At 45.3% G+C, this 24,415-nt stretch overlaps 1 protein-coding gene across 4 annotated transcripts in view; it reads right to left on the bottom strand.

Annotated features, from left to right (window-relative positions):
- The window catches only part of wu:fb95e10 (proteoglycan 4), a 31,930-nt gene extending 8,420 nt beyond the window's left edge, over positions 1–23,510 (bottom strand). The window contains exons 1-4 of one of the 4 annotated variants that reach the window (XM_035615200.2): positions 23,128–23,510; positions 22,912–22,988; positions 7,464–8,192; positions 7,016–7,097 (exon numbers count right to left, since the gene is read on the bottom strand). In XM_035615200.2, coding sequence (XP_035471093.1) covers positions 7,016–7,097; positions 7,464–8,085 — 704 coding nt within the window. In that variant the 5' untranslated portion in view covers positions 8,086–8,192; positions 22,912–22,988; positions 23,128–23,510. Of the gene's footprint in view, positions 1–7,015; positions 7,098–7,463; positions 8,193–9,071; positions 9,167–17,741; positions 17,876–22,911; positions 22,989–23,127 lie in introns of those variants that run through there. The other 3 variants (XM_035615201.2, XM_035615203.2, XM_035615202.2) reach the window with 3 other exon arrangements.
- Positions 23,511–24,415: the final 905 nt, after the last annotated feature.

The following is a 24,415-nucleotide window of genomic DNA, read 5'->3' as shown; positions in this document are numbered from 1 at the left end:
AAGTCCCTGTCTGAAGTGCAGATGTGGCTGAGGAAAGTTGAGCAAATAGGTTTAACCCAAAATGTCTTCTCTAGAACATCCTCTACCACAAATCTCCTCAGTTAAATTTGGAAACGGTGAGTAAGGTGTTAAGATTTTAAGCCTCAAATTGTGAACAAGATGTTAAAAGGTTAAAGGAGACAAGGTTCTGTGGTGCCTGAATTAGAGAATAAAAGATAAGAAAAGAATTACAGGGAAGAAAGAATGAGGAGAATTAAAGAGACTGGCGTTTGAGGTGAAGTATGCTGAGTGGATATTCACAGAGTATTCAAAATAATATGTCTGATAAAAGGAATATGGGTTATACAAATAGGCAGGGGTACTTTAGAGAGCACTGGAAATTAACCAGGCCACCGTGAAAGAACGAGGCAAGAGGGAGAGAGATGGGAAAGGGGAGGCAGATATTATTCATCCGATTACACATTATCTTATATCAGTGTCTTATTGAAGAAGGCAGTCTGCACAGTTGAAAAATGATTACAGTACTTAGGGGACCAGGCCACTGTAAAATGAGATCTTGTGTGTTCTGAGATCAGATGTGGTTTAACGACACTTGATGTGTTGTTCAACAACAATGCAGGGATGCATTGATGCCTGAATTATTTCAAGCCTCCATTCCTTCTGTAATTAAGCTCACTGTCAGCTGAATGACAGAGAAGACTGTGAGGGTTATTGCAGCCACTTATTGTGTCTACATTGTGTTCAACGGGCAACATGTAACAAGGGGGGAAAAAAACGTGGCATTGTTCACCACAGGCATTGCTGTGAGAGAAAAACTATAAAAAAAAAAACCCAACATGATAAATTGGGGTTAATGCAAACGTTGCACACGGAAAGCCCAGAAACGCACTGGAGCTGAAACATCAGACGACTGTGACAGTTACTTGCTACAGGAGAACGGGCACACTTGAAGTTCACCTTAGCTTCATTGCAGCTGACAAAGGATTAGTGTGTGTAAAAGCATGGCCGCCTCCGGGCAATGCTTTGTTAAAATACGAGAGTTAGGCTACGATTTAAATAACAAGATGCGCCATGAAAGGGGCCAATGAGTAAACAGGAGCTAAGCAAGCGTGCATGCAGACGTCTTGCCCGCAGCATAGGTGACACGCTTTGGTAGAGGGACGCGCCTCTTCTCAAGACAAGCAGCAAATTAAAAGTGATGCTGTGTTTATTAAGCAGCAGAAATGTGGAGGCAGGATTTTATAAATCTGGGTTAAAGAGGCTCCAGGAAGAATGCAATCTCGTGACTCACGGCTGTAAAATGATCAGAAGATTCTTCTCTCAGTGTAATCGTGACTTGTTGTCCTCCCTTTCCCAAGGTTTCTTTATGGAACAATGTAGAGCAGTTCGGGGCTCTATGTTTTAAATGTAGATATAATTCAAACAAAACAATCACTGTGTAGAGAGGGTACTGAGTGTGTCCACTATACAGATGCAGTGGGTTCAAATTACAAATTTTTGTCACTTTGCTAGCAAGTAAAAAAAAAAATCAAACTAAACTAAATAATAAATCTACTGACAGGATCTAGTTTTAATAAAAATGTTGACAGCCCTCAGATCTTCTGTCGTCTTGGAATGTGTCACATTTTTCAAAAAATGCTTCTGTTTGGTGGATAAAAACAGAAGGCAAGGGTTTAGAATCAGCATAGCCATCTCCATAGGCCATACAAAATATTGAGGACATAAGGATAATCCGACTTTAATCTACATCAATCACACAGGAGGTGATGTACATACTGCACACTGAATTAGCTAGAGAAGGACTAGTTGAGATATTTCAAAAGAGGTCACAACTCAGAATCAGGAGAATATAAAAAACATACAAATACATGAAAAAGAAAAACACCTCAACAGCCCAATCTCAGATAAGCAGAAGAAAATGGTGAATAATATTAGTCATGTTTGAAAAGTGGAGCAGTTGTTATTCTGATCTATTACAGAGAAATAACCACTGCTTCCCACAGCGTTTCCTCCAGTTTCCATCACATCTGTCACATGTCTGCTGCCTGAGTGAACACACCCATAAACACACCCTTACATGCTCGAACCTTTGTCTCACATGCAAACATAAAACGCCTCCGTCTGCCCCTCTCCCCTTCCTCCGACTCATTCCCACCAAATCCATTTGGTAATTGGCTCAGTGGCTTCACCCTTATAAAAACATGGCCGCAGAAGACTGCATCACAGAGTCATCAACCACACCCAGAACAGAACAGATGATTTACAGCCTGCGCAACATGTCGTCTGCTTCCTGCTGGACAGCCGAGCAGGATCCTGGGCGAGGACCCGGACTTCTGCTCACCACAAACATCAGTGCTGGACCATTGCATCAGCACTAATTTGTCAGATCATGAAGGGTGTTGCATTCAAACCCACTGCAGTAAAAATCTATCATCCCTGAGGGACCATCGATGTGGCAAACGGCATGACTGATGTGGGACCATGAGAGGCTGAGTGGATGGCAGGAAAAACAGAAAACCACCTGATCACCTTCTGAATTCGTACAATAAGAAACAGATATCCTTGCTCTGCCCATCTGATCTACAAAAGGGCAATTTCCCCCTCTGTCTGACGCAGAGAAACCCCTCCGGTCCACGCCGCCTCCTCGACACCTCTGCCTCGCGCTCGCTCCGACACACCTGACACTCTGCAACCAGAACCCTCACACTCGGCACGAATCTCTGGCAGCCATGATGGGAGCTCAGCAGGGACACATGACTTATTCAGCCATGTAGCTGCCATACTCCACAGCCACCATTTTTTTCTTCGTCTTTCATTTCACTCTGCTGCATCCGCTGTCAGCAGGGTCGGCAGGAGGAAGCAGCTCGGCGGCACGTGCACACGTACCACGTGTCCAGAACTCCAGCATGTATTGCCTTCCCATCCCCCTTCACCTCCACATCATACTGAGTAATATACCGGCAAATGAACACATGCTCTGCATTCTAATCACATGCTGCTCCTGCTATGCTGGCGTCCAAGAACAGCACGTATAGCATGTGCACACACTGAGGCACCTACAGAATATAGCATAAGCACAGTTTGCTGTATGGTCCTTGTCGACCGCAAAACATGAATTATCTTTGCCGCTGCCCAAGAAGGCCAAAAACCTTGAATATTCATGGGTACATGCCGACACATAAGCTGTTAACATACACGGCAACGCGCATAGACCTGGTGTTCAAACAACATGTATTGATTTGCACACTGATCGGGCTCAAATGTTTCCTGTCACAAGCTGCGTGCTGTGGGCTGCCAGGTTCAAACAGCAGGTGCACATGTAAGACACCTCACACACACAAAAATGGACCTAAAGGGAACAAGTGTAGGTCTGCACACAAACATATACAGTACAATGTATGCTCACATTCTACTCATATACACAAATACAGCTTCACTTTGGTTGTTCAAACACGTTATACAATCATAACCTGTGGTGCATTAACAATATATATCACCATCGACTTTGCTTCTACACCCTAATTGAAGGGAACCTGTTTTTTTGGAAATGAGTAAAGTAAAACTATTTCCAACTTATAGTGTACAACTAAGACTGGTCTGTTTTCAAACAAAGGCTGGCTGTGTCAGAAAAAAACCTCTAGACAAAGAATGAGCCGTGAAAGCCACTGGCAACAATAACTAAAACACCTGATCTAATTTTGCTAAAACCTCTGGCTGAAGAGAACAACAAAACACTTGTGAGTGTGAGTGAACCAGCATTAAATTAGACCGATGTCACTTAGTGTACGGAGCATTAGCTCTGCACTTTTATTTTCTACTGAGAACTGGAACCTGCTGCAGATGGAATTAAATCAACTGAGCCACAATGCGACGCTGAGTAAATTGATAGACCCACTGTGTGTGTGTGTGTGTGTGTGTGTGACAGTGGCAGTTGAAGCAGGGGGTGTCTGATGTGTCTGCCGAGCCCCAGCTCTCCGCCACTTTGCTGATAGCAGGCCTGAATTAAGACTTGAGTGAAGTAGGAAAAGGGCAAAATCTAATTAAAGTAGAAATTTATGGGCCTGTCAAAGCACATCACATGCACAGATGCTGACGTGCACGCACACACACACTTTACAAAGGATGCCAACGAGGGTACATGATGCTGTCAGATGAGCCCATTGTCAGTAAATTTTATACGTCTCTCGTGGGGATTCGTATGTAGGTCTGCTGCAGAAAAATGCTTCCCTGCGCTACACATCCACTAAATGTTACAGATTTTACTGACTCACACTCTTACGTTACAAACAATATTACAACTTAGGTGCACTTACATACACACTAATAATCTGATTGACCTGATTAGCCTCTGCTACACCTCAGCTCAGCCTTTGGATAAATTTCACCATGTTACCTACTTAGCTCATTAGTCTTTCTATTTAGAAGCCTGGCTAGCGGCAGTACAGCCTGCTGCCCGATACATGACCGGAAATGTGTGTGTGTATTTTTTCAACGTGTGCATAAAGAAACCGGAGTGGAAATGCCGGAAATTTGAAAAAAAAAAGTTGAAATATTGCAAAAGAAAAGGTTTTCATTGTTTGTTGCTGTGGAAAAGTCTGTATATCAATGAAAATTAAAAGGTGGCAAACCGCCATTAGAACTTAAAAAATACATTAAATATTTGTTGACCAATGAGGATCCCTTAGTAAATACATAAAAACAAATATGCTAACACACACACACACACACACACTCACTCACTCACTCACTCACTCACTCACTCACTCACTCACTCACTCACTCACTCACTCACTCACTCACTCACTCACTCACTCACTCACTCACTCACTCACTCACTCACTCACTCACTCACTCACTCACTCACTCACTCACTCACTCACTCACTCACTCACTCACTCACTCACTCACTCACTCACTCACTCACTCACTCACTCACTCACTCACTCACTCCTGTTGTGCAGTGGTTTAATGGTGCCTGATTGGAGAATTAGTGCCGCCCGGCAGTTTATCTAGATCAACCAATTCCCTAATATTTGTTTAACAGTTATACGGTGGTGTATGAGTGACATCACATATTTACACCTAATAGAGTTAACATGGAGGAAAGACCTGTATAGACCTTAATGCACACTGGCGTTGAGAAATGTAAAATTTTAACTACACAGGCTCAATAATTGCTTGATTACAGTGTTACTGTATCAACACTTCAAAAAGACATTTGTGTGTTGAATTCAACTGAGTGTGAATGTGTGGTTACTAGGGGTGAGAATTGATGTTCCACAAAAAAAAACAACAGCGGGTGAGCACGTGGAAGGTGTAATGGTTGACAGTAAATATGAATGACATCACCATGACAGTTTCCTGAAGTTCACACAATGAGCGCTCTGTACTGCACTGGCGATTACCTGCATGCCCTTGTGTAATACCTATTAATGAGATGTTTGCACATCGACCATCGATAAAGCTGTAATCTGAGTGTAATCTCTGCAGTCCAACTGCCACCCGTGGCACGTGGAGAGTGGAGGAGGGTGGGTACGATGTAAAACCCCTTGCTCTCAGGTGGAAGGAAGCAGCTTGCAACTTGGTGCGTTTATCATGTTAGTCTATTGGTAATAACTAAAACATATAGAGAAACTGGGGGACGTGCCAAAAGGTACAGTAATGTATGTATGTTCCATACCTGCTCTGCTCTCTCCTGTGGACCTGAGACCGGCCGATACTGGATTATTGAGGCCAATACAAATATTGATATTTGATTTTAAATTATCTGGTAATGACATACCATACCGTAATGGAATGTAAAGTCTATAGGATAAGTTATGATAAACTTACAAGATGGTGGAGCCCAAATACTGTACTTGAGAGAATATACATTTTCTCATTTTAATTTTGGCAAGAAAGTGAATAAGTATGTTTCCCAAAATGTTAAACTATCCCCTGAAGCATCTTTCAGGGATTACCTGCAGCGTGTTGTTGTCTATTTTCTAATGGTTTTATTCTACCGGTTTCTACTTGTTATAAAAAGTTCACGACAAATGGTCCAACAATGTAGACACATTGTTCAGTCAGAAACTGCTGTCAACCCAATGTTTCCAACAACGTGTCTACCTACAGAAATGACAACATGGTGACATAACCTTACCGTATCTTACCGTACCACACAACATAGTGGCAAAACAGTAACAAAAAAAGAGGCTATTGTTTAAACAGATAAACAAACAAGTAGAAAAGGCAGACGGGTACGTTTCTGTTGAAAGGCCCAAAGCCTGTATCTGATCAGGATTATCACAGTCTCAGACAAAGGCCTCCTTCAGCATCCAATCCTGGTCTGTTGCCAAGTCACCTCAGGACCCAACACCATGCATCCAGTGTGACTCGGGTGAGGAAGACATTTTGATCTGATTGTACGCGTACAGACATTTTGGCATAGAGAAATGCACACAAGTACAAAGAAAACAGAAACAAAACATTAAGAGTATTCCCCTGTTCCCAGTTCATCCCTCTGAATGCCCCCCCACCATTCGAAAACGTGTTTTATTCATAATGCTGTACGTAAACTCTTGCTGTGGTGAAACCCTGTGAGGCATTTCTCTAAGGCTTGTTTCTGACGTTAGCGGGTTGTTTGCCTATTTATGCCCGGCCCCTCTGAGCCTCTATGAGGCGGATCATTGTCCCTCGTTCCTCCAGGGTGCTTTTTCTTAAACAGGGTGTTCTTTGAACCTGTAGCCAAATGAAGCCTTTTGAACCAACTGCTTCTCACTTGGCACTGAGGATCATTCCCCACAATTCCTATCTATTTGGCAAGTTATTTGGATTTGCTGCTGTTCTGGAGTAAATTGCTGATTTGCAGGCAAATCACTAGAATTTCTTTTTTTTTATGCAAAGGAACCCAGTAAGACCATTTTTGCCTGGCTGAGAAGAGAACCAGTTATAGACAGCCGCCTGCGCTATCTTCAGACACACAGAGAATCTCTAGCCCAGGCGAGGCCTGAGCTCTATACATTGTCACACTTACCTGGTTGTCTTGGAAACAGGGGTTTTATCAGGCTTAGGTGAGGCAGCAGAGCTGGGCTTGGTGAGAGTTGCAGATTTGGGACCTTGAGAAGAGAGGAGAGGAGAAAAAGGTTAAGAAATATGTGAGACTATAAGAACAGCATTATAGAGTGTTCAGTAACTAAATGTATCACAGATAAAGGTCAGACACATATTTTTTCTCATACAGTGTGTCAGATGAATGTAGGGCAGATGTATTTCTAGATCAGCACTCTGGCATGTATAATACGTGTGCTGAATCTATCCGCATGTAATCACACTACAATGAGCACTACTCATTAGAGTTAGAGCTGTGAAAACATTTTATGCTTGACCTAAAGTGGACGCGTTCACAACAAACAGCCGACATTTTGAAATGTACTTTCGCACAGATCTCAATTTTTTGGTCTGGTGATGACATTTTCACCAACCTGGGGCCTTTTTCGCAGCAGCTGCAGTGGTGCTGGTCTTGACACTGTTAACAGTTGAGGGTGGCGCCTTCTTGGCTGCTGTTGGTCCACTCGTCGACTTTGCACCATTGGTGGTGGGGGCAGCTCCGGTGGCTTTCTTCTCACCAACTTTGCTCTTGGAGGCTGGTGCCACGGCCGTGCCTGTTGGTTTTTTGGAGGGCGCCGAGGTCAGGGTGCTCTTTTTGTCTGGAACAGATGTGGATTTTTTAGCCACCCCATTGGTCTGAGGCTTCGCAACGCCATTTGAGAGGCGGCTCTGGGATGTGTTGGGCCGTGAGCCAGGTGTGGTCTTGGTTTGGCTGGTGGTGGTAGGTTTTGTCTTAGTTGTGGCCTTGTTTGTAGTCTTGGCTTTGGAGTCTCCTGAGGTCTTGTTGCTGGTTTTGGCAGCTGGGGTTTCCTTGGCATGTTCTGGTTGGGCTTCTGGCTGGCCTGTCTCACCTACAGGCTGCTGTGGTATCTCCCCTTCCACCAGACCAGCTGCCTGGTTGAGCTCCTGTCCAATGACTGGTGCTGCCTCGTTTCCTGTGGAAACCAATGCTTCCATTGGCTCCAGTGCCTCCGTGGCATCCCCATCCGGCTTCATCTCCTCGAGAGTGGTAGTGATCCGTCTCTGCGGGGCAGGGCTGTTTGACTTGAAGCTCACAGGATGGCCACTGGTCTACAGACTTTCTGGAGATAACAAGGTCTGGTCTGGAAAGAGACAAGATAATACACAGTATACCGCAGTTAGTCAACAGCAAGACCAGACATGAAAGGCAGATGGCTGTCTCTGCTATCAGTATACAGAGCTCCTGGAATGTCGTAAGTCCTCGGAATCAGCTCAACCAATGGCTTCTATCATCTTACAGCATCACACAAACACAGACATATTTCAAAATAAGCATCTAAGGGGTATCAAGCATGTTGATTGTAAGCAGAAATATTACAGGATCACGTGCCAGAACATTGTATAGGAGAGTGAACTGCTGCATTACCCCAAAAGGAGACTGAAGGGCATGTAGGACACATAAACATGAGCGGCCCATGTTGTGCTTGGGGGGGAAATCACAGGATAAACCGTTGGATCAACACATTTTATTAAGAGTAGAATGTGTGTGATGAATCGGGGGCAACAGAGGGGGACAACATGACTACTGCAGGAGCGACATGCCAGAGATCCCGCACCCTAGTGGGCAGCCCGACCATGATGCTATTTGTGTCGTGACCGGGTGAAGGAGGAGAGGGCTTGGCAGAAAGTGATGGAGGAAGTTGGGCACTACCTTTGTGTGGCTTTCCCCTCGACATTCCAGTCTGCCTTTTTTTCATTCAACAGTTCATGCTTACGTGTGTGTGTGTGTCTTTGCCATTCATTACTGTCTATCAAGACTTTCCTGTTTCTCGCTGCCTTTCAGGCAATAAACAATTCCTTTTACTACACTGTAACTTATATTATCTGTCTTATCCTACTCTAGCATGTTTTTATTTTCATTTGAAATGTAATTTTATGTGTTTCTTCCCAATGTTTTTAACGTTTCATGTAAAGCACATTGAATTGCCCTGTTTTCAAATGTGCTATACAAATAAACTTGCCTTGCCTTTAGGTGTATGTGTGTGGTTTCTCAGAAATTGGGCTTGTCTTTCCGGGGGGTGGTCTGAGTCCGGTTTTGTATTTTCAAATGTGTCTTACCAATGTATCTGCTATAATGATTCTGAGAGGATTCACTATGTCTTGTATGCGATGAGATCAGAGGAGAATGTGTGTGCCTTTGATCCTGTGATCATTGCATCAACAGGGATTTTGTAATAGGATTTGTTTTTGTGGATTAACGATTATCAAGAATTGAAATGAAGATTCAAACTGCGACATAGGACAGTTTCTCACTTATCAAAAAGTGTTGGTCAACAAGAAGCACACAAACAACACAAATCTAGCAAGTCAAATGCACACAACTGTAGCTAGCAGAATATTGTATCACAAGTCAGAAAACTATTACAGGCAGGCAGTCAACTTGGAATCGCATCAATAAAATAGAGAGAAGACAACTCTGTGTGTGTGTGTGTGTGTGTGTAGTTTTCACGGTTAATTTTTAGAGAAGACTTTGAATCGAAATAAACTAGTAAGAAAGCCACTTGTGTTTGCCTGTGCTTCCAGGGAGTTAGAAAGCATATGAGGCCTGATAAAGGGCAACCATCTGTAATACACAGTCATACTTTGACAACTCATTCTTATTCTGATTCCTCATTGAGTTTTAATAGAATGGATTAGAGAAGTAGTGTGTGTGTGTGTGTGTGTGTGTGTGTAGGGGAGGTAAGCAGGAAACTGCCCTGTCAAAGTTTACAAACAGAGCAAGGGCCTGACTGTGCAGGAGGCTAAGTAGTGAGACGAAGTCTGAGGCAAAGCAGAGGCCAGCCCAGAGGAAGGGGCTTGGCCTGCGGAGCATGGGAACAGAGAGAGAAGGTGGGACAGAAGAGAGACTGTAAAATGAGCTCACTGCTGGCTGATGATTGCTGGTCCAAAACTGTAAAATCCAGACATCACGACTCATCTTAGTTTCCACTGACCTAAACTTGTATGCACACACTCACTGTCCTATTTCTAGAAGGGGACAGACATCATCATTGTGCCGCTAGCTCCCTGGAAACAATTCGCACACACGCTCCCTCGTCTTTCTTTCCCTCTTCGGTCAGCCTCTACTCATCCTCTGAACTAAATCTCACATGTCAAAAGGCCCTCTTTCTTTTTCCACTGATCCTCCCTTTCTCCCAACCGTTTTCCCCTCTTCGATTTCTCTCCTCCCCCACAGCTCCCGCTCGCCTTCCATCCCTCTGTTCTCTGTTTGCCTTTGCACAGATGGCCAGAGCAGCTGAGCAGGGCCAGAGGGGAAAAGGGAGACTGGGGGGGGGAGAAAAAAAGATTATCTATGCATCCCAAAACAACACATAAGAGCAGATACATGCAGCCAGTGCAACAGGCCGCCACCCAAAACAACCAAAGGGGCTGCGAGGGCGGTGACGCGTAGCTGCGAGGAGCGACTCATGCCGCACCCGTCGGTCACAGGAGGGTTTTAAATGCCGGTGAGGCTACAAAATGTGGACAGTTGCTTTAATTATGTCACAACCAGTCACAGCTTTCAGGGGAGGGACAGGCTGGGCACTGGTGGGCGTGAGGAGTGGGGGAACAGAGGAAATAATATGGAAAGTAAAATGATTACTCGAGTCCCACACAGTTCTCATATATATTTAGACTAACCTGTGTTTGACACTGAGGTTGGTCAATCCTCTGCGCTCTCATTTCACTAACAGGAACAGTTCAACATTGTAGGAACTACACGTAAGTTACTTTCTTGCAGAATATTAGATGGGAGCATATTTACCATACAGATTATGAGTGATACCAAACTCCTGAATCCGTTTGCCCAGCTTTCAGCAAACTCCACACAGCGTGGGAAACAAATTACTACACAGCACCCGATGTTGTTTTTGTGACAAATGAAGTGTTCATACATCAAACTCCACCCACTTGATACTACAAGATCTCCAAAAACAAGCGCGCCACTGTTTGACAGAGGCCCGTTATAGCCCATCAACATTGCTTACTCGACATGCGGGTCGGGTAGCTGGAGGAGAGGAGAGGACCACTCCGTGAACCAGGAAATGAAACTGTCCTATTACCAAATCCCTTATCTTTCAGACTCTGTCTCCCTGCTCTTCCCACAGTAGATTAAAGCATCTGGCTAGGCTGTTCATTTCACTGCTCCTCTCCACGGTACCCTACATTAGTGGTGTGTGTGTGTGTGTGTGTGTGCACGCATTCGTGTGTGTATGTTGAGAGAGTGATGAATCCAGATTGCACGCCCTCAGCCGGAGGAACATTTCTCTCTCTCCTGCAAGTCTCCAGACAGCTGTGAGATTGCACTTCTCTCTCCGGCTCTACTGCTCATACAGCCAGCACGACGTCACGAGGACCATCAGTCAGGGGTAAGCATAAACAGGCTAAACACAAGGACAGTCTCCACAGAAACGCTGCTGCGTCAAGGCAAGGAACATAATCCAGAGACCCTGATTAATTTATGCCAATACGCGACTTACTAACTTGGGCTTCAGTGTTTTGATCGGCACAAAGGAATCCAAAACTCATTTATAAACAACGATGTGGGCGTCAGGCTCTGGACTGACATATAATTCTTGCTTTATTGTTCAGTAATCTTAGTTAAGTTGCAGCAGCTTCATATTGTATTGGATTCCATCCCTAATTACTGCAGCACTCCCAACTGAAACTTCCTCAACCCACTAATGCTAATTACAGGTTTTCATTAAACCTAATTAGATTGAAGGTCGTCAAACGGGCTGACTGGTCACACAGTTATAAATAAGTCTACTCTGCTAAAAGTGTTACGGAACACCGTAAAGCTGAACTGAGATTTCTAAGAACTGGCTACAACACTCAAGTTAGCAAGTTTAATTCCTCAAAATCAGTTATTTCGACTCATTTCGACCCATGGATGGTTATGATTTTATAATGACATTACCCAAGGTTACATTACTCGAGCACTCTCTCCAAACAAGGCAGCCCATGTGTGTTATCCCTCTACCAAACTGACAGGAATTAATCAGGCAGAATTAAGTTTGATATCAAGCTGATCATATCCAAGGTAAAATCCAGCCTCCATCCAACATATGGGCTTTCGTCCAAGAACCAAGGAAAAAACCCAGATTGGCTTTGCGACATCCTCTCAGACACCAACTTCGGTCCTGCCACGGCTTCAACCCCGGCTGTAAAACACAAACAGGCATTTCCAACCCATAAGGGACCAAATAAATTCAATGACCTGAGACAGAATGGTCTGCGAGTTAGTGCACATTTCCTGCGGCAGATTCCAGACAGATGGTTTAGTCAGCTACATTGGGTTCATTTCAAAACATGTTTAATTTTAGGCGCCTCGCACCGTGTGAAATGTTTGGAGAGTAAAACGCTTTACAGCTGGAGAAAATTTCTGGTCAAGCGACCTCAGACCAAGCAGCCAGAGAGCATCTATCAGCTGCTCTGACCTCCAGTGGCCTGAGCGACGCACACATGCACACAGAGGATCTGTCACCAACTAACTACTTTAACAGAGGTTGTTAGAACCCCAAATTCATCTTAAAACAATAGCTGGAGAACAGAGTTGGATGTAGAGTGGGGATTTTGTGCTGTATCCTCTTGGTTTGGCAGATGTTTCACTATAAACTAAGCTACTTCTGAATGTCGTTGACTTTGCAAAAATGTGCTTATTGGCCTTTGTGTGTGTGTGTGTGTGTGTGTGTGTGTGTGTGTCCAAGTCATGTGGTTGCAGCTTCCAAGCATCATCCCACTCCAAATTCCCTGCAAGCCTCAATGATGAGCTACACAGTAACGGAGAACAAAAGAAACCCACAGAAAAACCAGAGGCAGTGGTCAGAGGACAGGATCATCACACACACGCACCTATCTTTGTGAGTCAGATTGTCCTCGCTCTGTCTTCACTATAAGTATACACTCTATCTCTAAAAATGTCCTCCACACACACATTTACATCCATTGAGCAATAATTATTCATCATATAAATCATCTGATCATTGTCTGTTATTGTAACAGTTTCGTTTGCAGGATTATGCAGAAACAACAGAACCGATTTCCATAATGTTTTGATTGGAGGGGTTGGGCATGACCTTAGGAAGAAGCCATTCAATTTTAAAACAGATCCGGTAAACAGGCGGATCCAGGAACTTTTTTCCCCCACTGTCTTTTACATGGCAAGATAGGGCTTTAGCATTGACGTATTCGCTCTCTTTTAAAATGCTGTTTTTACATCTTTATCATTACAAGGATTCTGTATGACTTCTTGTAGGTTTACTTTCTGCCAAATGCGGTCAAGTTTATTCCTGTTGTTGTTGTCATTATTATTACACTTAATAGGCTTCCAGCAGTAAGCTAATGATGGGCAAACCAGCTCTGCTAGGTGAGATCATCCTCCTAGGCATCATCCCTTCCTAATACCCACACTGGGACACAAACAAAATGTGTGTGTGTGTGTGTGTGTGTGTGCGTGTGTGTGTGTGTTTGTTTCTGGGATACACAAATGTTGATGTGGATCCCAGGCAGTCTACAGTGCCAATGCAGTCAATATCTGGAAGGCATCCAGCTCCACTGAGGGATCTGAGCTTTTCTGACTGTCTAGACACAAACATGCTGTTCTTGAATAATCAGGTCATCAGCATATCTGAACAGAAAACTGGTACTTTGACCTGCTTTGTGCATCAAGTACAATCTAGTGTGCGTGTGAGTGTGTGTGTGTCTGGTGCACATGCACTAACCATGCCTGTTTTAATACAGCAGGAGGTTAATTGAAGGAATTGCTCACAGGAAAATACCAAATCTTTGATTCTTTTATTAAATAGCTGTGCAAAGGGTAGCTGTGATTCATTATGCAGATTATTATTATGCAGAAAATTAAGAAGATGCAGTGCTGATTATTAAGCTGAATGTTAATGTCAAGCCTGCTCTCGTGCTGTGGTGAGTGTTCACGTCGACTCGCAAAACAACTGTCAGTTCGAAACAAGAGAGTCTTCGCCTTCTCTACACAAAGGCTTGAATCAAAGAGCCCCCGCTCACTCCCTCACTTCAGCCAACCAAACGTCTCAGAGCATGTATGAATTGCTGTGGTAGAAACTGGACTTTGCTTTCACGGTACACAACTGTGTATCACACACACACACACACACACACACATTCTGTGAGCCTTCTTCTATCCCCGGGGCCTACTCTAAATAGTAGTCAAAGAGAGGGATTGTGGGGGAAGGAGGCAGTGGTGGTGGTGGTGGTGGTGGTGGTGGGGGTGGGGTAGGGGAGATGGCAGAAAAGATGCAAAAAGAAAGTGAGCTTTTGTGGCCGACATGAACTTGTGCAAGCTTGATAGAATTACTCAAGACTTAACCAATGCCTACGTAAGAGGATAGAAGAGACGCCGCCAGTAGACGGGAGAGAAACGTTGAGTTTGTCGACTCAGGTTTTTACAGGCATTTTTAATGAGCATTCGGTGGCCTCTGACCCTGTAATTGACACGCTTTCATCTCCACTAGCAGCAGACACAAGACCCTGAGCTGAGGTGCTTGCTCTTTGACACTGCTAATAAACCGTCCTTCTTCCTCTGACACAGCCAAGGCTGGGCTTACAAACCACACGTCAGAATGTGGAGTGACATATGTCAAAGCTCCTCATTCAAATTTCAAACTTATATATTATATACAGTATACTCATACAGGAATATTGGTCTCAACCAATAAGACAGTAACGTGTGCCCACTGTGATTCCTGCAGAGGGGTAAACTGTCCCTTCATTTGTTGACTCAATAGGGTGTAAGACAAACGGTGACATGTTTCTACTGCTCTTTATGTTGATATCAATTTCAAAATAGTCTGCAGTAACCCTGAAAAAATCCTTTTTCAGAAAATGTCTTGACTCGTCGTCCTTTAAAATGGAACAAGAGCTCCAAACTTGTGTCTGCAACGAGCACAACTCTGCAGAGCCGCTTGAATTATTTACCGCCTCCTTGCTTGCGGCGCCACCGCTCATGGGTAAGTGGGCTGATGCAAGTGGCCTCAGATTTGACGCAGTTTTACATGAGGCTGTGACCAAAGTGACTCAAATTAGTGGAATGTGTGTATGTTTTCATGTCCGTGCGTGCGTGTCTGTGTGAGAGTATCACTCCTCTCTGCAATGGGGACAATGTCAGATTCAAGATGACCACATGCTGGCACGGGGCCTGAGATTGTATATTCACTTTAAATCACAACAGTGGCTTCAGTCAACTCTCCAGCACAGTTAGAGCTACTTAGACCCATAACTTCATCTGAATTAACTGAATCTACTTCCTAACACAGATAACGATCCTTAAATGTGAGGTCATCAAACCTCTTTGTTTTGTCCAACCAACATTTCCATTTTCTATAATGTAAGCAGCCTATTCTCAATTTGTGAACCTGAAACTATCAAAATGGGGACATTTTTGCATGACTTATTAAATGATTTAATGTCTATAATGAAAATATTGTCGATCAATGTTCTGTCCATCAACTGATCAATCAATTCAATGATCGTTCACGTAAACTGTCAAAGAGGTACAGTACCAGAAGACAAATCACCAGCCACTATCTTGGTGGTGAGGAGGAGGAGGGCTGGCAGAGGGCCATAAATGTAAATTGAAGAACAGCAGTGCTACAGGCACCGGCAATGGAGGGAGATCCATCTTTACTGCTCAGATAACTGAATCTAAAGTCGAGATGTAAAGCTACCACTGTCCAGCCACATCTTGGCAGGACACCAGCAACAGCTACCATCAGTCACAGCTACACAGACCCTTTTCAAACAGACAGAGCCCAAGAAGTGAAACAGTTAGGCCGTTAGTATTGGACTGAAAAATGTGAAATAGACCCATACCATGTATGAACTGTAAGCTTTCTCATTAGGGCTACTGACATTACTGTAAAGGAGTTATGTAACAGCACTCACAGGATCACAGCAAACCCTTTCAAAGCCAGTACCACTTGTGCCCCCCCCCATGACACTCAGTGTCCTCCGCACGACACCACCTCTTCCTCAGCTTCAACACTCGCTGCGGTTCTCCAGAGGAAGAATCCAAGCAACAAACATCAGAGATAGGACACACGAAATGATGGGTTTATGTGTGGAAGTCGGATGAAGGGTGCTGAAGGTATGTGACACCGACTTAAATGCAGCTGGAGGTGACCAGTGCTTGATGCTAATCGCAGCGCACACAATATCCCAAACACCCCCCGACCTGTGAGGTCAGGACACCGCCTCTGTCCCGCACACAAATAAACTCTAAACAAAGGCGACTGCTCTCCATGCCATCCCCCCACAGACCATGGGAGGGCTGAGCGAGCAGGGGGAGAGTAAGTGAAGAGGAAACCATGGGGGAGATTAAGCGGGAGAGAGAAGGTATGTTTCCATCAAAGTTGCAAGCAATGGTCAAATATTCCAGCTAATAATGTAACCCTAAGTGTCCTTATCCTCACTGAGATTACATTTTAAATAAATCTAGAAAATAATCAAAGGATGAAACTGATCATCGTGCTTTTAATGGTTGAGTAAAAACAATATGAATCTTATATTAACCTCTGCTGTGTTGCGAAAGCACTAACCTCACTTAAAATCAAGACCTCCAATTTATGTGATGAAATGATTTTTGCGGTGGCGAGAAGTGAGGGGGACATGTTCCCGACATCCACCGTGGAAATGAGTCCATTGTCATTGTTACTAAAACAGTTTGGCTTCCATCCGACTTATGTGCTTTTTCCCTTCCTTCATTTGACAAAGTTATATCTCAACTAAGCATAAAGAACTGTTGTAATTAATATGGATGGGTACCGACTAGAGACAGACATATTGGTATAAGCATTTATGTGAGGGGAGGGGCTGCCCTCTGCACCACACCTACAGACCCAGACACATGCGTCAACTACACAGACACGTTGCTCTTGGTTACAAATTAAAATGGCAGAGAGAACAAAACAAACATTTACAAGTGAGGTTACACTTCAGTTCAGTTGGTGCGGACGATACTCTGTGCCACAAGTGCAACAAGTCAAGAGGACGGAAACATAAGTAATGTGTCGAAATTTTTTTGCCAAAGTCCATCACATACTGGTGGAGAGGTGTAGTTTACAACATCCTAGCTCATGAGTCATCTGCCATTACCCCAAGTAGGTTAGCCTATGTCAGCTATGACTTAACTAAATTATACAAATATGATTTGTTATGGGTGTGTTCATTAATTCAATCTGAAATGGTCAGAGCATCATCTCGACTGTTCAGAAATTCATAGTTTTAGTTTCCGATCCCTGCAGGGGGGGCGTGCATTCAATCACTTACATTTAAGCAAACATCTGTTCAAGGAGAAGCTTATGTAATTCTTAGATAATAACTGGATAGTTTAAATATAAATAAAGAATCATATTTTTGGGGCGTAAAATCTGTGATGCTCAGATCAGAGATTAAATGGTCATGATGAATTCATGGACTCACCCATACATGTTTCCTTCTCCTTAATTTGTTTCCTTTTTTTCTTAAAAAAGAACAAAACGAACCTATAAGAATAAAGAATCACATTGATAAGCGTCTGTACGAGTAGTAGTATCATTCAAGTCTTCAGATACCCATCTCCTGGGTTTCTTCTTGTTCAAATTCAAAATTCACATTAAAACAACTGGATAGACACTTACTGAGAACTGAAGAAGACTCAGATAAAGATAAACCTGCGGAAAATACGTCTGCCAGTGCCATTACTTATCCAGACAGTGGGACAATCACACGCAGCAGTCTCCTCCCGTGCTGATCTCCTCAACAGTCTGCAGCAAAGTCATTCCTACACTTTGATTACCAGTGGCTCAGTGAGCTGCTGGGATGCTCGATAAGACAAACTGAGGCGGAACAAAGGCCCCCGCGGAGAGGAAGGAACAAGTCTTTTTCTGTCTCCCTCTTGTTTACTTGGCTGCTGGTGTGCGTGAGAGAGAGCAGCGGATTGTCTGACCGACACCTGCATCACAAGGACATGTGATCAGAAAGGCTGGCACTAATCCCAAAGAGTCTTTGGAGATTCACACTGCGACTCTACAATGATCTCATGTGAAAACTTGATTAAAATGAAGGGATTACAAGACTACATACGAACATACCTCTTTGTTTTTCAAGTGTCCCCTCGCAAAACGCGAGCAAGGCCGCCAAAGATGATCGGGAATTCCGATGCCCACCATAGTTTAGAGCTGTACATTGTGTGCATTCACACCACCCCCTCTTAAAAAACACCAAATTAATTGATGCACACAACACATACATACAATCCCCGTCCCTCCCACGGTGCGTCCGGGCTCGGAGAAATTCGGCCCCCCGGGGACAGCAGATTAACACATGACAGAGCTTGTTAACCCTGGACAAAGAGAGATGCTAATCTTGTACAGTCGGCCTCGACTGTCTCTAAACAGTACACAGACACAGCTACAGAGACAGAGAAAAAGAGGAACAGAGAGAAGCCCAAGAAAGACAAGAGAGAATGAGAGACTGATACGCAGCAGTAACAGAGGCCTCAGCATGTCCCAGAAACCAGACAATACTGTAGGGAGGCAGGGCTAGAGGGTCCATCGGGCCCCCAAACAATAAGGGCGGAGACAGAGCCCGACTACAAACAAGGCCCCATCAGCGAGGGCCCTACTACAGCCTGGTCGAGCGCCACCGCCTGCAGGGACGACCAGCAGGGCAGCGCAGAGCTAAACTGTGTGGATATTGATCGCACAGGAGAAAGTGGGGAGCAGCGAGCAGCTCCACAGATGGGCAGGCCAGAGTAAAGAGACAGACAGACAGAGGAAGTGCATTAGTCAGGCAGGTTCCTCTGATGCTGTTAGGCCTCTCCCCTGGGAGATAAGAGAGATGGCAGTGACAAGGTTACAGGAGAGGACAATAAAAAAAGGAGGAGGAGAGGAGGGGCAGGAGGAGACAGGAAGGAAAAGTAAAAAAAGACAGCAAGACAAGAGGAGAGACAGAGTGACACTACAGAAAAACTAACTAAGGCTAATTTGTAACTTGAAGAGCTGCTGGATCATCTCCATAATGGGCCGTCTGCCCACAAACAAGCTCCTCTCTGGGGGTAAATGAGATCAGACCAGCCCGGGACCAGCTGGTGGCTTGGATCACTGACACCAGATAGAGCAGATACAGGGATGAGGAAGAGGGCAGAACCGAGGCATCTGGACAGGATGTCAGAAACACACCCGTGAGGCTCCGACGCCCGCGCTCTCTCGGCACGAGGGACACGGACACATGCACACAAAGTACAAGTGGAACGACTGTGTCCGTAAGAGGATTAAGTCCTCCTGTTTGAAGCAGTACAAGGCACGTTCCAGATGGAATCGGAGCCCTCGCGGGACGACAGATAGGTCGGATGGCTGACCACACCAGCACCTACTGACTACGGGTTTCAAAGAACTGAAACCACTGGTCTGAAAACGCCACCCTATGACCACATCCACAACAAGCACAACACTGACACACGGTGCTTTTAGCACCACGCATGGAGTGGATGCTGTATCTTTACAGCAGCAATCCACAGAGACACAGGGCATAGCCAGATTTAAATGTCACCAGCAGAAATTGAAATGACATAGAAACAAATTGGCCCCTACTGCTGCCTATAGGGAGCCTGTCAGCACCGGTGTCTGGCACAAATGCTTATCATTCCACACATGGCTATGGTGAGGGCACGCTTGGCAGCCTCCAAAATAATCCCGACCACATCAGCCACACTATCAGGGCCACAGCAGCAAATGTACAGCGCTGCAGATGTTAAGAGGGACCCACTGACATCAATATCACTGCGCCACAGGTGGTAAAGCAAAACCTAATGTCCGACATAGCACACGTCATTGTTGGCCACAATTCACCATCTCCAAGGCTGCATTACACCAAACAGTCAGGAACTGCTGACACACTGTGCCATGAAAATTTTGGTCTTGAAGCCTAGCAACAGGGCTGCGAACCACATCCATTATCCATCCTCCCACCAGAGGAATTCAGAGCGTCCAAACACAGCAAATTACCGCAGCTGCTGGCAAATACGGCCTGAAAAAAACACGCCGCCAGTTGCCAACTGCGTGCCCCGACAACTGTGACAGTACCACTGAGTGCACCGATGCCTTGAGGACAGAACAAGTTTCTCTCTGCTTTATCGTCGCTGTGCAAATTCTGCGCAGTGCCGCCGGCATTTCCTCAAGCTCGAATCACATGGAGAACAGAGGAGGAAACGGAGCCACACGCAGTTTTGATAATCTCAAAACAAGAAACTATTGTGCAGTTGTTGCCGCGGCTCAAAACAAGAGACGTCATTTCTGATGACGCCAAAGCGCAAGGGTCACGGGTTCAGGCTGAGAAAAAGCCTGAGGATGACCAGAGCCAACGGCCTGCCCTTGTCACAATAGAGAAGTTCAGAGCTGGGGAGGGGGTTTCATTCTGAGTCACACCCCAACACTAGTCCTTAGGCTAAGGCCAAGCTGACACACAGGTCTATTAACGCAACAATCGTCTCCCTCTCTCAGGACCAAGGCAGGGATCGAGTGGCCAGCTGGGGGGGAAATGATAAAATGGGTCATTAAAATTTAAATTGCCCTAAAAAACAATCTTATGAAAGACTCTGTGAGAATATTCAGCGACAATCGTTAATTGTGTTCTGCCAAGAATAATCGCGACAGGAGTGGCATGACGCCGGTGTGCTTCAAATGTTCATCGGAATTATTATATCTCATCCTTGTGCTTCTGTTAGAACAGAAACTAAGGAGTGTCTTCTCTATTATGAATTTAGGGCTGCGACAACGCTTTTTTTTCATTATCGTTAATCTCCAAAGCATTTTCTTAATAAATAAATAAATTTGACTTGCTTTATAACATCAGACAATAGTGAAAAATGCCATATCATAATCAAAGGTGGCACATTAAGAATTTGGTTTTACAAAATTACAACTGAATAATAGTTTGGCTGGACATTGATCCATTCAAGCACAATTTCAGCATTTATAATCTTAAATCCATGCCTCCTCTGTGTGTAAAGGATTGCTCCAGACACTGGCAGTGCTCCGTCTTTCTTATTGCACTGAGCAGCCAACACTGTCGACACCAACACCCTTGATTCTCGCGCAACAAGAGACGTGTAAGTCTGCTAATAACAGGAGACGGAGTGATGCATGCTGGTAAAAACAACTGACTACTGTCCGCACCACTATGCACCCAATTTAGATTTGTATCTTAATTACAGTGATCAGCTTCATTTATTCGAATAGTCTCAGACATATCCTCTCCACACAGAGAATGCCTCCAGGTGGCAATCCTCATCCAAATAATCTTTCTAAGGCCATCTTAAATAACTTCATAAAAAATCAGAGTGTGGTTTTTAATGGCAGCTAAATTCAATTTGGCATTATTGCATTAGGCCGCCCGTCTGTCCTCCATTTCCCGGCCTCATCCACCAACGCTGTGAGTCAGCCATTCTCTCATCCATGCGCCGGAGGGGGGGTGGACTAGAAAGATGACGGCTAAACCCACCTCTGAGTCCTGAAGCGTCTCCAAGCCCTGTGTGGCAGAGACTGAAAAGTGCTCATACGAGTCGCCCTGGGATGCCATTTACTCAGGATGACATCGATAACTCATGGTCGATCAGCGCACGTTATTGACCAACCCGTGCCCACGGTGGCCACAAAGCTTGAGACAATTCATGTGGCTGTCTGCTGCACCTCGGGGGAAGAGAATGGAGCTGGGGGGCGGGGGGGTTAGGGATAAAGATTTTCACTGCTTGCATGTTTGCCGTTTATTAAATGCTCCTGGTCAAGCTTTGGGAACTGGCAGTGTTTTTCTCCTCCCCATTGTTCTACAGAGAGGAGAGTAATCTGTCTTGTTGCACTCGCTCACCAAAAAGGCTGGTGAATGAAGAAGAAGCCACCCCCCCCCCCATCTCCAGCCTCAACTCTCCCTCCACAATAGCTGATCACTTGTGGGGGGTGACATTAATCAACCTCCCGATTACCGGCTAAAGTCTGTGCACGACACTGGCAGAAATATTCCAGCTTCAGACACGCCTTTTGGAAATGATCTGGTGGGGAGAAAGTGTTGCTTTAACCGTCCACAAATGCTCTAACGTCATTGTGTTCAGTTGACGGGAAAACTGCGTTGAGCATCTGCAAAAAAATGTATGAATACACACACACACACGCACATGCACACACACACACACACACACACACACACACACACACACACACACACACCACTTGGCCCGACGCAGAACAATGGGCATCCGCGATGGAGGATGGAGAGGGAGGGGAGGCGAGAATGAAAAGTTCGGGGAGGGGAGAAGCGGACCAAATGCTCACACAAAGAGGGCAATCGTCCTGAAACCGGGGGAAAGAAACAATTAAATAAGAGCATTCATTCAAACGAACGATGTGCTCTAGGTGGAGCCTGGCAGGGTCTGCTGAACACCCAGCCAGCACGCTCGTCTGCCACCGCCCCATCAGCCCCTCAACCACGGGCAGCGAAGTGAGTCCGCAGCACGGCGGCCCTGGCTCGTCCGCACGAAGATAGTGCAACTGGGTCAAGACAGTTCCCAGTGCACGTTTCGCAAAAAAAAAAAAGACGAGAAAAGAAGTTAATTCACCTCAAAAGCCACAAAGGTTGCGGCGCACTGTTTGGTGTTTAGGAAAACACGAGTCACAACATGGGCAGTGCGAGTGGGACTCGCGACGGACGGACATCGCGTTGATTTGGAAAGAATCGCGGCCAATGGCCGTTAATTACACCAACGGTGGTTGACTGACATTAGCATGCTAGCTACGGCGTTTACAATCTCGTCCTTACCGGTCGGCGGAGCGGCGAGCTAGCGAAAATCCTCTGCAGCTACGCCCAGTGTTAGCCAGATCACCCCCGACTGAATCCTCGAGTCAGAAGAGAGAGAGGGGGAGAGAGGGAGAGACAAAAAAAAGAGAAAGAAAGTGAGGATGAGGGTAAATAATGCAACCGGGAAATACAACAGAGGAGAGAGAGAAAGAGAGAGCGAGAAATGGAGCTAATTACACCGAGCCGAGCCGAGCCGACGTTCAGGAAACTTCTGGGTGTTCGGGAGTGATGCGCGAGGAAGAAAAAGGAGGAAAATGACGCTTCAAGTCCGCACACACACTCACTCACGCACGCGCGCGCGCGCGCACACGAGAGTAGACCGGTGAGCGGATGGATGGACAGGCGGAGGAGAGGAGCGGGCTGCCGCTGCCTTCAGGCGCCGCTGGGAAACGTCGGAAGAACGGAAGGTCGGCGCAGAAATGGAAACGAGGGGTAGGCGAGTCGGTTTGCCGACGCGTAAAAGAAACGTTTTGCCTCAACCGACCGGAGCATCTTATATGGCGTCCGGAGCTACAGGAAGAGCATTATTAACCTGCCATGCACACCAATGCACGGCGTCGAAGGGGTGGGGTGTTGACATGGGGGCTTGCAGGTTAATCCCAGCTATGCCCACAGTAATTGTCCCGACTCAATTGAATACAGCTGTTGGACGAGTCTATTTTTTTTCTCCATTACAAATATGATTTGTCGCAGTCACGAGACGAGATTGAATAGTAAATAGAGAACAGTTGTTAGTCCTGCAAAGCACTGCAATAATTTGCATAGTGTTAATTAAGGTTGTGTTCCCTCCGCCACCAGTCTGTTTAAAATAAATGGAGGGCGAAATGGTGGTGTGGCTTATTACTATCTGGTGTGGAAATGGCCAACACATACACACTTAGTATTTTTCTGATTTAAAAATAAATAAATTAAAACCCATACTTTCCTTTTCTTGACGCGAGTTCAGAAGTAGGAGCTTACTACGAGTCCGCGAAGGCAGCATCCAGCATCGCAGCGCGCCATGCTGAAATTGAAAGGGGGTGAATAGCGAATAGCAGGGGGAACTCTGCTTTCTCCGAGGGGCAGCCAATCACCTCCCAGGCTGGGGGATTATTCAAATGGAAGATGATGTCACCTCTCGCAAGTCACCCGACTGTCTTGCCCAAGTTCTTCCCGGTTGTCTGTTGCCCTCCCTCCTAGGCCCCTGCGCCCCTTTCTCTGTCCTCTTCAAAACCCTTTTCTTCTGTTCTCCACGCACGACTGCACACACGCACACACACACACACCACCATTCACTCACACTTAAACGGTGCATTACTGCTGCCCCACATGCATCACGTTGGCTGCATTGTCCGCCGACCATGTGGCTGTTGCATCAGGAATTGAAAATCTCTCAACACATTTAAGACCTGTTGATTGCAGCCCTCTAATTAGGAGTATTATTTTTTTTGAAAGGATTTGAACAAGCAATTTCCAAATTAGGACA

The sequence above is a fragment of the Scophthalmus maximus genome, chromosome 17, assembly GCF_022379125.1.
Source record: "Scophthalmus maximus strain ysfricsl-2021 chromosome 17, ASM2237912v1, whole genome shotgun sequence".
Lineage (NCBI taxonomy): Eukaryota > Metazoa > Chordata > Actinopteri > Pleuronectiformes > Scophthalmidae > Scophthalmus > Scophthalmus maximus.
The sequence above is the reverse complement of the archived record's forward strand: the minus strand, read 5'-3'. Positions and strand labels throughout refer to the sequence as shown.